At 53.2% G+C, this 13,121-nt stretch overlaps 1 protein-coding gene across 2 annotated transcripts in view; it reads right to left on the bottom strand.

The window, feature by feature from the left end:
• Positions 1-13,121, bottom strand: part of LPCAT1 (lysophosphatidylcholine acyltransferase 1) — a 46,445-nt gene that overhangs the window by 19,849 nt on the left and 13,475 nt on the right. Inside the window, exons 1-3 of one of the 2 annotated variants that reach the window (XM_077879649.1) lie at positions 12,496-12,700; positions 8,887-9,029; positions 2,808-3,022 (exon numbers count right to left, since the gene is read on the bottom strand). In XM_077879649.1, coding sequence (XP_077735775.1) covers positions 2,808-3,022; positions 8,887-9,020 — 349 coding nt within the window. In that variant the 5' untranslated portion in view covers positions 9,021-9,029; positions 12,496-12,700. Of the gene's footprint in view, positions 1-2,807; positions 3,023-8,886; positions 9,030-12,495; positions 12,701-13,121 lie in introns of those variants that run through there. The other variant, XM_077879648.1, reaches the window with a different exon arrangement.

The raw sequence follows: 13,121 nt of genomic DNA, 5'->3' as shown, positions 1-13,121 counted from the left end.
AAACGCCCAGGTGTCCACATCAAGGATGCAGAATGTAAACCGACAATGTAAGAATGAAGAATCACTGGGCTCATCACCCCCACTGGTGTTTGTAAATCCAAAGGTGAAAATATTTTGAATATTTTTAACAATCATCTCTTCACCAAAGCTGTGAGCTGTCAAAGGGTCCAAAGGCATCGTGTTTTAAACCACACATATGAGAGGAGCCAGAAGTCAGGGCCAGCGACAACCCACTGGCCACGTGCTGCTCTCGGGAATCCAGATTTACCTTCAAAATCAGGGAGTAGGGGATGCAATTTGGGATGTGCCATGTTTGAGTTTTAATTAAAATCTGTAATAAATTAATTAAAATCTGTAATAAAATCTGTAAGGTCCATCATCCCCCCACATGTATCTCTGTAAGGCATCTCTGACATGACTACGAATGTACAGTCTATGTGAAGGCGCCTGCACACGGAGGGCATGTTGGTGGTCCTCCCTCCGACACCCCGAGGTGGAGGTCAGGGGGGAGGGTACGGTATGGGGCTCAGCTCCCTGACCTTGGGAGGTGGATGAGCAGATGCAACCATGAGCTTCTACAACTGACTTGTGATGTGAGCCATAATTGAAGGCAAGACTTGGAGAGGCGGCTTCATGTAATTTGTGCGTGAATGAGGGGAGATGACATGCCCCCAACCCCAGAACTTCCCCAGAATGCTGACATTCCACAGCCTGAAGCTTAAAAGTGAAAAGAAGAAATCAGAACATGTGACATTTCCACAAAACTGAAAGTTTCCTGCACCCTTCACCAGGGACCACACCGCCTCACGCTCAGGAGCCTGTGAGGACCCTTCGGCATTACTAAAGTGGAATCCATATCTGCTAATTACCAGTCTCTGCCTGGGCTTCAGAAAATACTCAGTTTAACTCCACTCTCCAGACAGGACGTATAGTCCTTTATTTGGACGAGGCTCACAGTTACTAGCCCAATGTGCCCAGGGCTGGCTTCCCCAAGCACCTGCACGCCTTCCTGCAGGAAGTTCCTGTAAGAGGAGGGTTGTCCTGCTTCCTCTGGAGGAGCTGTGCCTTCATTTCATTTTTGTTCTGTAACCACCTTGGATGACACGGTTCTGTCTTCACAGAGGACCTGCGTCACCGTTCCCAAGGGCAAGACCACGGAGGGTCCTAACCAACAGCTCAGCACCTCTCTCGGCTTTGTACCGTGTGAGCATACAGCGAGCAGGTGGCTGTCTGCAATCCAGCAGATGCCCTTGCCGGGACCCTGGCCTGCTGGTACCCTGATCCCAGACTTCTAGCTTCCAGGGGTGTGAGAAATACACGTGTTGTTTAAAAGACAGTCTGTGGTGCTTTGTGGCAGCGGCCTAAGCAGACGCCATCTGATCCGCAATCAAGTAAATGCCAGTTAGCAGCTATTTTGCCAAAGCACACAACATGCTAGACCCTCTCAAAATGCCCCACTTGCTAGAAAAACGACATAACACGTACACAATGTTCTCTCATCAGCATCACCTGAACACTAACACTCATTCATGAGGATTCAGAGAATTCTCTAGAATTCAGAGAAGTCAGGTGGAGTGAGGACCCTGGGGCCCCAGCACCATGCACCTCCCGCCAGACCAGCCCTGCTCCATCCACCACAGACATGCTCAGCACGACACACACGTGGTCTGAACACTGAGGCGGGCAGAGCGCAGCAGGAACGGTGGGGCGGAGCAGCGTGAGGAGGAGCAGAGCCGGGCTGTGGTCCCTAGAGAAGACACCAGGGGAACAAGAGGCAGGAACGGGTGGGCTGACCCTGCAGGGCCCCCCTGGCAGCTCCAGGCTGGACCGGGCATAGGAAGGCACCTTCCTCTATAAAGGGAAAGCCCCCGCATTCCCATTCCCTAAGATTCCCACAGGAATGGTACAGAGCCCCCAAAAGATGTACCCCTAGAACCTGCGGACAAAACCCTCTTTGGGAATTAGTTAGGGATCTGGAAACGACCCTAGAGTATCCAAGGACCAGGGTCCTTGTAAAAAAACCCATAGAGACACATGGGGGAGGCCTGAGATGAGGGAGGCAGAGGTTGGAGGGACAAGGCCATGAGCCCAGGATGACCTGGCATCAGGAATAGGAAGGGGCAGGAAGGAGCTTCCCTGAAGGACCCTCAGAGGACCACGGCCCCGGACGCTCTGGCTTGGCCTTGGAGCTCCAGAACCGTGTCAGAACACGTTCCTGCTCTTTGAAGCCGCCTGCCTGGGAATCTGACACAAGGCCTCAGGACACCTGGGCGCTGGGGCTTTGGGTCCAGTAAGCAGCGTACTGAGCTATCCCTGGACTTGGAGGATGCTGTTGTAATACAGGCCCTGCATCCTGGACGGACAAACACAAGGAAGCACTTCAGCACCTCAGGACGTCTGGAGCACGTGTGCGTGAGCCAAAAATAAAACCCACAGCGATTAACATTCCAGAAGAAACCACAACAAAGGATACAGAACAGACTCCAGGACAAGTGTATATTTCACGTGGGTGTGACCTGAACTGACCCACAGGATAGGGGCCTCATCCACACCTGGGGGGGATGTGGAAGGGGGATGTGGGTGTGACCTGCACTGACCTGCAGGATAGGGTCTCGTCCACACCTGGGGGGGATGTGGAGGTGGGGGACATGGGTATGACCTGCACTGATCCGCAGGATGAGGTCTGGTCCACGCACAGGAGGGGGACAGTGGTGGGGAGCTCCTTGCTTACTCCTGGGGTGGGGAGAAATCTCATTCACTCCCTGGGTGGGGGGGCTCACTCCCTCTCGGGGGAGGTGCTCACTCACTTCCCCATATTGGGATATCTCTGCTCTCTGCCTTCATCACGATGGACGACATCGTCAGGGTGACAGCAATGGCATCGAAGTAGGAAGAGTGTGGCGCCAGGGTGAGGATGGCTGCCTCTGGTGGCGAGGCCTGCTGCCCCTTCACAACAACCCAGTGGAAGCCGCCGGCAAACCACATGGTGCGCATGATGGCCTTGAGCAGGATGTCCACAACCCTGCAAAAGAAAGTGCTGCAGTCAAACTGGGCACAAGCAGGGGCATCAAGGGCTCTGTGCTGGCGCAACTCACTGGCACCAGGCTGACCGCTGGGAGAGGGTGCCGGAAGCTCAGTGCTGACCTCTGGGGGTCATCCAGGCCACACTCCAGGCCCTTCCAAACCCTGCAAGAGCCGCGACTGTGTCATCCGGAAGAGAGGAGGCAAAAACCATGCTGTGCCCCCCGAAGCCCCATATTAAGCGTGGACCGAGATGCCTTTTTGTTAATTTATTCAAGAAAACAGAAGTGTGGTCTCTGCTCCATGATGCAGCAGCACAAACACTGACTCCTGAGTGCAGTAAGTAGAGCAAGGACACAGGCGCTGTTGAAGACACAGGTACCTTATGTGCTAGAAGGTGGTTTAGTAGCATTCTAAATATGTAGATTTTAAACGAATAAAAAAACACCAACTCACTAAAATATCTAAATGCAATTAATATTGGAAGTGAAGTCAGGCTGAGACCAGAGCAGAGACCAATGGAGATGGTCTCCCATCTCATGGCCCTCAGGCTGCCGAGCTCCCAGAATCAGAAGTCACGCTATTAACACAAGCCTCTTCTGGATGAAACTAGATGGACGATAAATTTGGAAAAGAAAGTAACAATCAGCTGAATTGGTTTCCTATTTGTTTTTTAAACATACGGGAATTTGGACATTTAAATTTGCACATCCCCTCCAGTGTTGCCCGTGACCAGCTGCAGCTAGATGAAGACCTGTATCGCTGAAACTGCTTGGGAGTGGAGGGCTCAGCATGCAAGTGGCCAAGGGCTGCATGCACCGTGGTCCACGGGGAGAAGGTGTCACCTCTCACTTGGTTGCAGATGATCAGACTACATACAGCCTGAAACCTCACTGGACAGATCCCTAAGGGGGTTGGAAACCCCTCAAGAGAATTCTGGAAGGTGAGGCCCAGAGCTCCGAGTGGCAGCCAGTCCCTGGGAGAGAACTGGGCCTCCTGGAGCCACCCTGAGAAGACCCTTGCTGGATGGTGAACATCAGCACGTGGCTGCATACCAAGGTGCTGGGGGCCGGGCCACCACGGAACCGAGTGGGCAAGATGGGCACCTGTCCTTACTTGTCCAACTGTGTGCTTTAAATGCACTTGTCTGCATGTGTGCCACGTATCATCAGGACACATGCACATACGTGAGGAGATGGATCAAATCGAGGCTTGGGGGAGGCTGCTGTGGGAGCAGGAGCCAGCCCCAGGAAGTGGGGACCAAACCCCCACCACCCCTCAGGTCAAAGGGCCAAACATCTCTAAGCAGAAACGGTGGGAGTGGATGCGCCACAGCTAAGGATTCCCTCAAGATTCCGGACAGATTCCCGCCCCAGCAAGGCCACCCACAGGGAAGAGCCAGCCTGTGGGGTGGATGCGGTCTCTCAGCAAAGCCCTGCAGGTGCATCGCAGCCCTGTGCAACCCTAAGGCCTTTCACCCTTGGACAGGCCACCCGCGATGAGCCTGAGGTGCCTATGGAGCGCCTCCCGGGAGCGGTGAGCTGGGCGCCAGGACAGGGATGCCCTCCTTTGCCGTGTCCTGGCATTCAGTGCCCAGGTGGGAACCCAAGAACCTAGGTCATGAGCAGAAGCAGCCACTTGGTAGAGAAGGGACTCTGACCCCAGGACACACACAGCGCGGGTGTCAGAGTCCCCGCAGGCAGGGAGTCTGCACTCATCAGGCTGCCCTGGGACAAGGCAGGGCGCTGTGAAGGCAGCAAGAGGGAGTGTGCGCCCTCAGAAATCCTGGCTCTCCCGGCACAGACAGCTGGTTCCCTGGGACGCAGGAGGAGGAGAGGTGTGTCCCGAGCACACACTACATGCGGGAGGAGACTCGTTTCTCAGGGTGGCAGGAAGACCTAGATCTTCAGAACCAGGGCACGGGGCACAGTGAATGTAAGTAAGACTCCTACAATTTCTTTCTAGAATTTTTAAATTCCTGAGGACACAGAGAAGAGCCCACAAGTCAGAGAAGCACATGCAGGCTCCTTGAGCTCCGAGGCTGAAGCGCTAGGGCTATAGATCTGAGGCCTGTGGCTCCGAGCCCCCAACTGCTAGCCATCAACGGTGAGGGCAGAACCAAGGCACTTTCAGACGTGAAATGCACCCGTTTTCTTTTTGAGAAAAAAACCTACACGCCAGAAAATCTGGGAGGAAAAAATAAGGAAAAAGAAAAACCCCAAAACCAGGCCCAGGAGACAGATCGTGCCCAGAAGATTTGCAGAAGAGCACTGCACCCAGCAGACGAGCCACTCGTTGTGGGGACCAGGGGCTCTGGGACCCTCTGGGAAGCATAAACCCAGTAGGCAGCGAGACCATGAGAGAGCAGAATCGGAAGGCTATGCTCAGGGCTCATTCTTCTTTTAGTAACAGGCAACATTAGAGTCTGGCTGTGACTCGAAATAAGGTTAAACGAAATCATGAGGGCAGGGCTGTGATGTGACGGGACTGGTGTCCTGGCAGGAGAGAGACCAGAGCTCTCCACTGGGGAGCACAGCAGAGGGCACTGTCTGCAGGCCCGGAACCCAATCAGCTGGGGCGCTGATTCCCGACTTCCAGCTTCCGGAACTTTCTGTGTTTAAGCCCCCAGGTGCACGTGGTTACAGCAGTCGGAGCCAACTACGACACCCTGTCTAACCAGGTGAGCTGGCCGAGGGTAGGCCCCTGAGGACCAACCATCACTGTTAGCCTGCCCGGAGGTTTCGCAAGAAGATGCTTCAGTTTTTACATTACTTTGTGGTTTGAAAGTAACTTTAAGTAAAATGTCTTCTGTGAAATTCTGTCCTTCCTCTTTTCATTGAAAACCCAAGGCTTTTATTTTATGAAGTTTCAAGGACACTAATGTATATTTAGCAAAAATCCTCCCTGACGAAACATCCATTTACTGGAATCCGCACAGTTCTGCACAGTGTGGAACTCTGCACCTGCCAGCTGACTCTTGAGTCCTCAATCAGGCACTTTGTCACCGTGCTCTCCTGTAGGGAGCTGAGTGGTGACTGTTCTTAGTCTCCCCCTGAGCACCAGACCCAGCTCAGGGCTGTGCACGGAGTTCCTGAAAAATACTGCTGCGTGGAGACCCTGAGGGCTGTGTATGGCTCGTACACACACATGCGTGCACACATGCACATGTGCGTGCATGCATATACATGCACACACAAATACGTGCATACTCATGCACATGCTCACACATGCCCATACTCATACACATGCACACATGTGCATATGCTCACATAGACACAGACACATGCCCCCACAGACATATGTGCATATACGTGGTTGTATAGACACAGTGCACATATATATGCATGCAATGCTCACATACACATGCCTGCACACATGCATATATACATGCACATATTTAGACACACATCCTTGCCCACATGTACACACATACATATGTGCATGCTCACAGTGCATATATATGTATACACACGCATTACACACGTGCACACGCTCGCACATATTCATACACGTACATATGTGCATGCTCACACTATGCACATATACTCACATATGCACATTCATCTACACATATACACATAAGCACATGCTTGGACACAAATACACACATGTACACATGCACATGTCTGCACACCCTCATAGGCACATATACATGATTGCACAACATACACACGTACACACTCATACAGATATGCACACAGTGATGTGCAGTCTCCATGGACACAGACACCCAGAGCTCTCACGAAACCTCAGACATCTACATCTTGCCGCCGAGGGCCACTTCTCAGACACGCTACAGACACACGAGGCACCTGGGAGCAGTGCTGCTGGGGCCAGGCTGCTGTGGCCCATGTGTCATCCAACGAGCCAAGCAGAGTTGCATGGAGCTGGCACGGGGAAACGCAGAACAGCCCAGAGTCCTGCACTTTGGAAAGATGGAATCTGCAGTTGGGTGAGTGAACAGAAGAGGGGAGCCCAGCTCAAGAAGAGAGCAGAAGAAATAAGGAATTAAGAGAAAAAGTGCCAGGAGGCAGTGCTACCCTATGGCTAAACCCCAAACTTTTAATCAAATCACTTGCCACTTGTTAAAAACTGTAAAATCTGCTTTTATAGCTATGGATTCTCAACCTAACAAAATTGAAATTCTGATTCCTATCTGCTCTAGATTTAATTTTGTATGACTATATATTTGATATTAAATTCGTATTTTAAGGTTAAAACATTAAAAAAAAAACGCTTACAGTAAAACATGCTCTTCAAAGAGAGTTAAGATAAGAAATTCATAAAGGCAGAAGGAGGACTGGAACACCAGTGATGACCTCAGTGCCTGCAGGTGACCACGGCTGACAGGATGCCAAGCAGCCTTCCCCGGGTGCTCCTACACTCACTCCCTCACAGCCCCCGCCTCCCAGGGCCTATGTCCTAGCACCCCCAGGCCATGCACTGTGCTGGGGACAGAACGGGAACAGATCATGGCCTTTCTTCGGGTCTTGGGAGGAAGAGGACTATGGTTCCTCTGACACTGAAGTGGTCTAGGAACGTGAACACTGTAAACAGCACACATGGAGACCTCACGTGAGGGGTCCCTGGTTACCTGGACTGTCCCCAAGCATGGCCACATCACACTCCCATGGGCTCAGCAAACCCATGAATGGACATGCCCTGCATACCTGTCATGTATGCCTGTGGCAGGCACACATCGGGAGATTCCCACCTGTCTCTCATGGGCATTGTGTTCCTGCAGGTCAGGGACTTCCTAGGGGAAGGAGGACTGAGCTGGTCTGCTAAACCCATAAAGGGCCAGGAGCAAGTATTTTAGGCTTTGTGGGCCACACAGCCTCCGCCATAAACTACCCCACCCTCCGTGAAAGCCGTCCTGGATGGTACCTAAATGAGTGGGTGTAGCTCAGTTCCAGTAAAACTATTTATAAAAACAGGTAGTGGCTGGATTTGGCCTGGGTTTAGCAGACCCCCCTGCACTAGCCTGACGATATTTCTGCTGCTGCATCAACTGTCCAAGGACCCTGTGGTTGAGGACAGGTGTTAAGGTGTGGACCACCACAGAACTCTTGGTTTACAACAGAAACGACAGCTTCGAGACGCTGCAAGTACTTCTCAAAGTCCTCACGGTATCTCGGCATTCTCGTTTACTAATGGTACATACTTTAAGAACAGCTTTCGGAAGAAACAAGAAACTATTCTGATTTAACTTTTTGAGGTCCACGTTGGGTCTCTAGTTAAGATATATTCGTAACATGGGGCACCTGAGTGACTCTGGATTCTGGCTCAGGTCATGATCTCTGGATCCTGGGATTGAGCCCATATCCGGCTCTGGGCTCTGAGGGAAGTCTGCTTGGGATTCTTTCTCTCCCCCTCACTCCTCCCTCCCCCCTCCCCCTGCTTGTGTGCAATCACGTGTTCTCTCTCTTTCTCAAATAAATTTTCAGAAAAACATATTCAAAACACATCTGTCTGTAGATGGCTATGCTTTATGAATATTCAACAAGTAGATGCAAGGGAATTTCTAGATCTATGAAGCAAGGAGAGACATTCGACCCTGCAGAGAGTAGACCGGCAAACAGAACAGATGCTGGCTGATACTCAGCCTTGCAGGGCCGGGGTGGTGCAAACATGTGGGGAGCCTCTGTGCTGAGGTCATGCTCACAGTGGCCCCATGGCTTGCAGGACCAGGACAGAAGTGTGCAGGGAATGGAAGCAACCATCCCAGTGTCCTGGCCAGGGGAGGACACCTTGGGGTGCTCTGGGCCCAGGAAGGGGAAGATGGACGGGACAAGCCATGGGCATGAGCAAGAGCAAGGGGCTCCATGACCCTGCATGTCAGAGCACCTGCACACAGGGACTTACTTCCGCCACATGGCCGGGGGCTGTTCGGGTTCCCTCTCTGAGGATCCCAGCGTAGCGAAGAACGTGAAGGGCCACGCAAGCAGCATCATCGTAACAGCGAGCAGCAGCCGGATGGGGAAGAGCGTCAGAGTCATGAAGGCAATCTGGGAAGAAAGAGGTGAGGTCGTCGTTAGATCAGTCTCCAGGGCACCAGTCCTCTGGACTCTGCATGCAAGGCCAGCCCCAGGTCCTTGTGTGGAACGCCGTGCCCACCCCAGGTCCAGGGCACTGCCCTCCCATGATGGTGGGGTGAGTGGCCAGGATGTCCCACTGAGCGTCTGAGGCCGTGATGCTGGGACCCTTCCTTCCCACTCAGCCTCAAGTCCCCTGTGTGGGGATGGCAAACGGATGGTGGAACTTGCCCTGATCCCGGCGCCTGCTTCCCATACCCGAGCTCCTCTGGCACGAGCTCCCTGCTCCTGGCTTCTGAGTCTCCACAGAGCACAGGGCTGCCATGCAGTGAGATAGCACGTACAGAGCTGGTGAGATGGACTTTGGACCCCAGGGATGACCAGGGACTCCAGGTGACTCCGCAGCCCCAGGAAGTCATGGGCAGGAGCCCAGCAGAGAAGATGATACAGCCCCCACGGGTCTGGTTGGGATGGGGCCATGGGAGGGCCATGTGAGGGCCTCTGTGGGGATTGGGTGGGCCCACGGTGAGGGTGGCGGCTCCAAACATGGGGTGGGGGCAGGATAGACATGTGGGTCTACCAGAGGGGCCATGGCAGGGAGCGTCATGGGGTACAGATGGCTGAGTCTTATGCACAAAGCCACGTTCTGGCCCTGACCTGGGGGCACATGCTCAGGAACGGTGCTTCTCAGATGAACTCAATCTCGGGTAGTCAATAAGGAAATGCGGCAGGGGGCGGACGACAAAACTTAAAATTTACAAGGGATTTATGAACAACAGATGCAATTTATAACTATTTGCAGTAATACATACTTCAAATATGCAGGTTTTGGTGCAGAGAAGACAGAAAAGATAGGCTGGGAGATGGTGCACGGTGAGTCTCCCAGTGGCTTGGCTGACCAGGCCATGGCACCCCATGGCCGCTCACCTGGCTGGGTCCCTGTTACCCACACCTGAGCCATGCTGACTGGCCCCACAGAGCCTCTGCAGCTTCTCCTGTTCCTCTACCAAGACCAGCACTGCCCAAGAGGTACACGATGAGAGCCATGGACCTAATTTTAAGCTAACGGCCACATTTAAAACATAGAAAGCTGATTAAATTAATGTAAGATCATTTGTGTACCTGAAATACTACCATTTCAGCATGACTCAATACAAAAATGATGAATGAACATGCCACACTTTTTCCCAACATCTTGTAAACCTGGCGTTCACCTTGCGCTCCAGCTCATCCCAAGTCCCAACCGCTCCCCACAGCGGGCAGCTGCCCAGGGCCCCTCGCAGCTCTGCGTAACCACAGGTCCTGCGGGCGACGGCATACAGAGCGGCCCTGGTGCCGGCCTTGTCCTCCCAGCCCCCATCCCAGGCATTGCCCTGGCCAGAACCTGCAGGCAGAGCAGGAACAGCCTCATCAGATCTGCATGTGGTGGCTGACGCTGGTCACGGTGTTTCTTAATAGGAGCCTACTCACTAGAGGTCATAGCAAATATTCTCTGACGGCAACGTCCCTTCCCGCCCCTGGGGTTCTGAGAGCTGCATGCGTCCAAGTCACAGATGTGCCAAATCTCACCGCCATCCTTCCTGCACCAAGGGGGGAGATGAGGGAGATAACGTGTTTTGCTCACTCAGCCCACGTATGCGATGCACTGCTCCCATGGCCTTTCCAACACGAAAACCTCAGTGCCCATGCTGGGTGGCCTTTGCTGGCGTTTGTTTTCTCTGGAGCGGCGGAGTCTGCTGGCTGGCATGTGTCTGGGGCTGGGCTGGGGCGTCCTGACCCACAGCTTCCGGGCACGCCCCGTGCTCACGTCCACACACCAGCCAGCAGCTCTTTAGGGGAATTGCAACTAAAATAAACATCTCTTCATTGTTTGAAATATACATATATACACACACACACATATATGTATATATATGTATATTTTTAATTAAAAAAATGTTAATGCATATATATATTTTTAAATATATATATTTTTTACTGTTTATCTAGATTCTCTACTTTTGCTTGAACTCACTTCAGGGGTTTCATCAGAGAAAATCTCTGAAAGTCCCCAGCAGATTTGTTTCTCTCCCAAATACTTCCCCAGCATGTGTGTGTTTACAGGATGAATGAAGCCGCCTCTGCACACGTAATGCGGTTTGTGCTTCTGCAAGTCTTCAGCCTGTTGACAGATGTTCTTCTAGCTCATGCCTCTGTTTACTGAGCCCAGTCTGGGTGTGTTTACAATTCCTACTGTGACCACTCAGTCACGTTCATTTCAGCTCCTACAGACTTCTCTCTCTCTCTCTGAAAACTCCGTTACCGTTAACCTCCTGAGGTCAAAACCCCACAGTTATCTTCAGGTATGTTGTCTTTCTCAATATTCACACCTAAAACACAGCTTTGTCTACGTGACATTTTAACCCCACAGTGAAGTCACCAGATGGTTCGCTGCTTATGGCCATGGACGGCTAGTAGGGCCTTGGGCCCACGCCCTCAGAGAACATGGACAGGTGGCAAATATGCTAACAGAGCATCTCAGAAAGCCCATCATGTGCAGCAGGTGTGGCCACGAGGCTGCTCACCATGTGTTGTGACCCCACACACCCGCTTTGCAGCCGACTTCACTCCCAGGCAGTTCCTATGACACAGAACATATCTCCAGGGTTCCAGGGGAGCACATGATGTCCAGCCCGACCCCACGTATCGGAGAACCACAGATGGTGATGGGGCTCAAGGGGTCCCAGAGGGGGGGCAGCGCCAGAAGTGCTGATGGGCCACACAGTGTGACCCGGCCCTGCCCAGTGCCCTGAGTGCCACTCTTTACGCTGCTTACTTAGCAGCATGGGTTCCTGCGGCTGGCCACCAGCTGCGGGGTTCGCTTGGCCACTCCACATGGGACACAGCAGGCGACGCATTCACACACCTGCTCATCTCTACTCCTGGGAGAGCACACTCTGGTTTCTGAGCCTCACAGTAAGTGGGGAAAGGACCTGTGAGCGACCAACACAGCCTTCCACCCTCTGCAAATGGACAAGCCTCCCAGGATGTGATGAGCAGGTGGAGACAACGTGGACGTGGCTTGAGAGGGAGCCACAGAGCTGCAGTGACTCGGCCTGGCATGCAGGCACACACCCACGGAGTGCTGTGTGAACTGCTGGGGGGAGGCAAGCGTGCCCAGGAGCCCACAGAGGATGGGAGGGACCGGCTGCCAGGGCTAAGACCCCATGTGTTTCAGGGCTGCTCCCTGGGACCCCAGGACTTTGCCCTCACCTTGCCCAGCCAGGGGGCCTGCGTGCTTTCCACCAGGCTCGGCCCCACCCTGGAGCGGAGAGAAACTGTCCCTAGGAGGACAGGACTTGGAAGGCTTCTTGCAGCTCCTTCCAGAACCTTCTTGGGTTCTGGCCCCTTGTCCTGGGCTCTAGGCTGCTCCCCACTCAGACCCTCCTGTTCTCCTCACCTTCTGGCCCACTTGTCTTCACGGGCTCTGTTGCCTGTGTCCACCCCTGCCAGGCCTCTGGCCTTCCGGCATCCACACTTCCACCACGCTCTGTGCAAACCGGCCCAAGTGCCTCAGCCTGTCCGAGAAGACTCAGTGCTTCCAGCCACAGGACAACAACCAGGGCAGCCGGGTCAGCTGCATGGGTGTTCTCATGTGTGCTGGGACCACAGGAAAGACCACGATCACCGAAGAGATGTTTGTACAAAGTCTTGGCTGGACTGGAAAACAAAGCAGACGAAAGGGAGTGTTGTGCTGTCTCTAGGCCACTGTGGCTGGGAGCTCGGAAGGCATGGTAACCGGCGGCAAGGCTGGACATGCTGTCTTTTGTCCCTCTGGGAAGCTCCGATGGCTGCAGCTTGATGGTCCCTGTCAGGAACCCCATCTCCCTCAAAAGCATCAGGTCACATAAACTGTGTGGCTGCCCCTCCTGTGAGCCGAAGGTTTATAACCCGCTTCCAGGAGAACCTGTATCTCACCCAGCTGAGTGAGGTTTCATGCTCCTTGAAGTTGGCTACGACACACTGTCCCTCAGGAAGGGGTTACCGTGAACAGATGTGGACACACAACCTCACGGTTCCTGAGTT

Source organism: Canis aureus, chromosome 31 (genome assembly GCF_053574225.1).
Source record: "Canis aureus isolate CA01 chromosome 31, VMU_Caureus_v.1.0, whole genome shotgun sequence".
In the NCBI taxonomy this organism is placed as follows: Eukaryota; Metazoa; Chordata; class Mammalia; order Carnivora; family Canidae; genus Canis; species Canis aureus.
The sequence above is the reverse complement of the archived record's forward strand: the minus strand, read 5'-3'. Positions and strand labels throughout refer to the sequence as shown.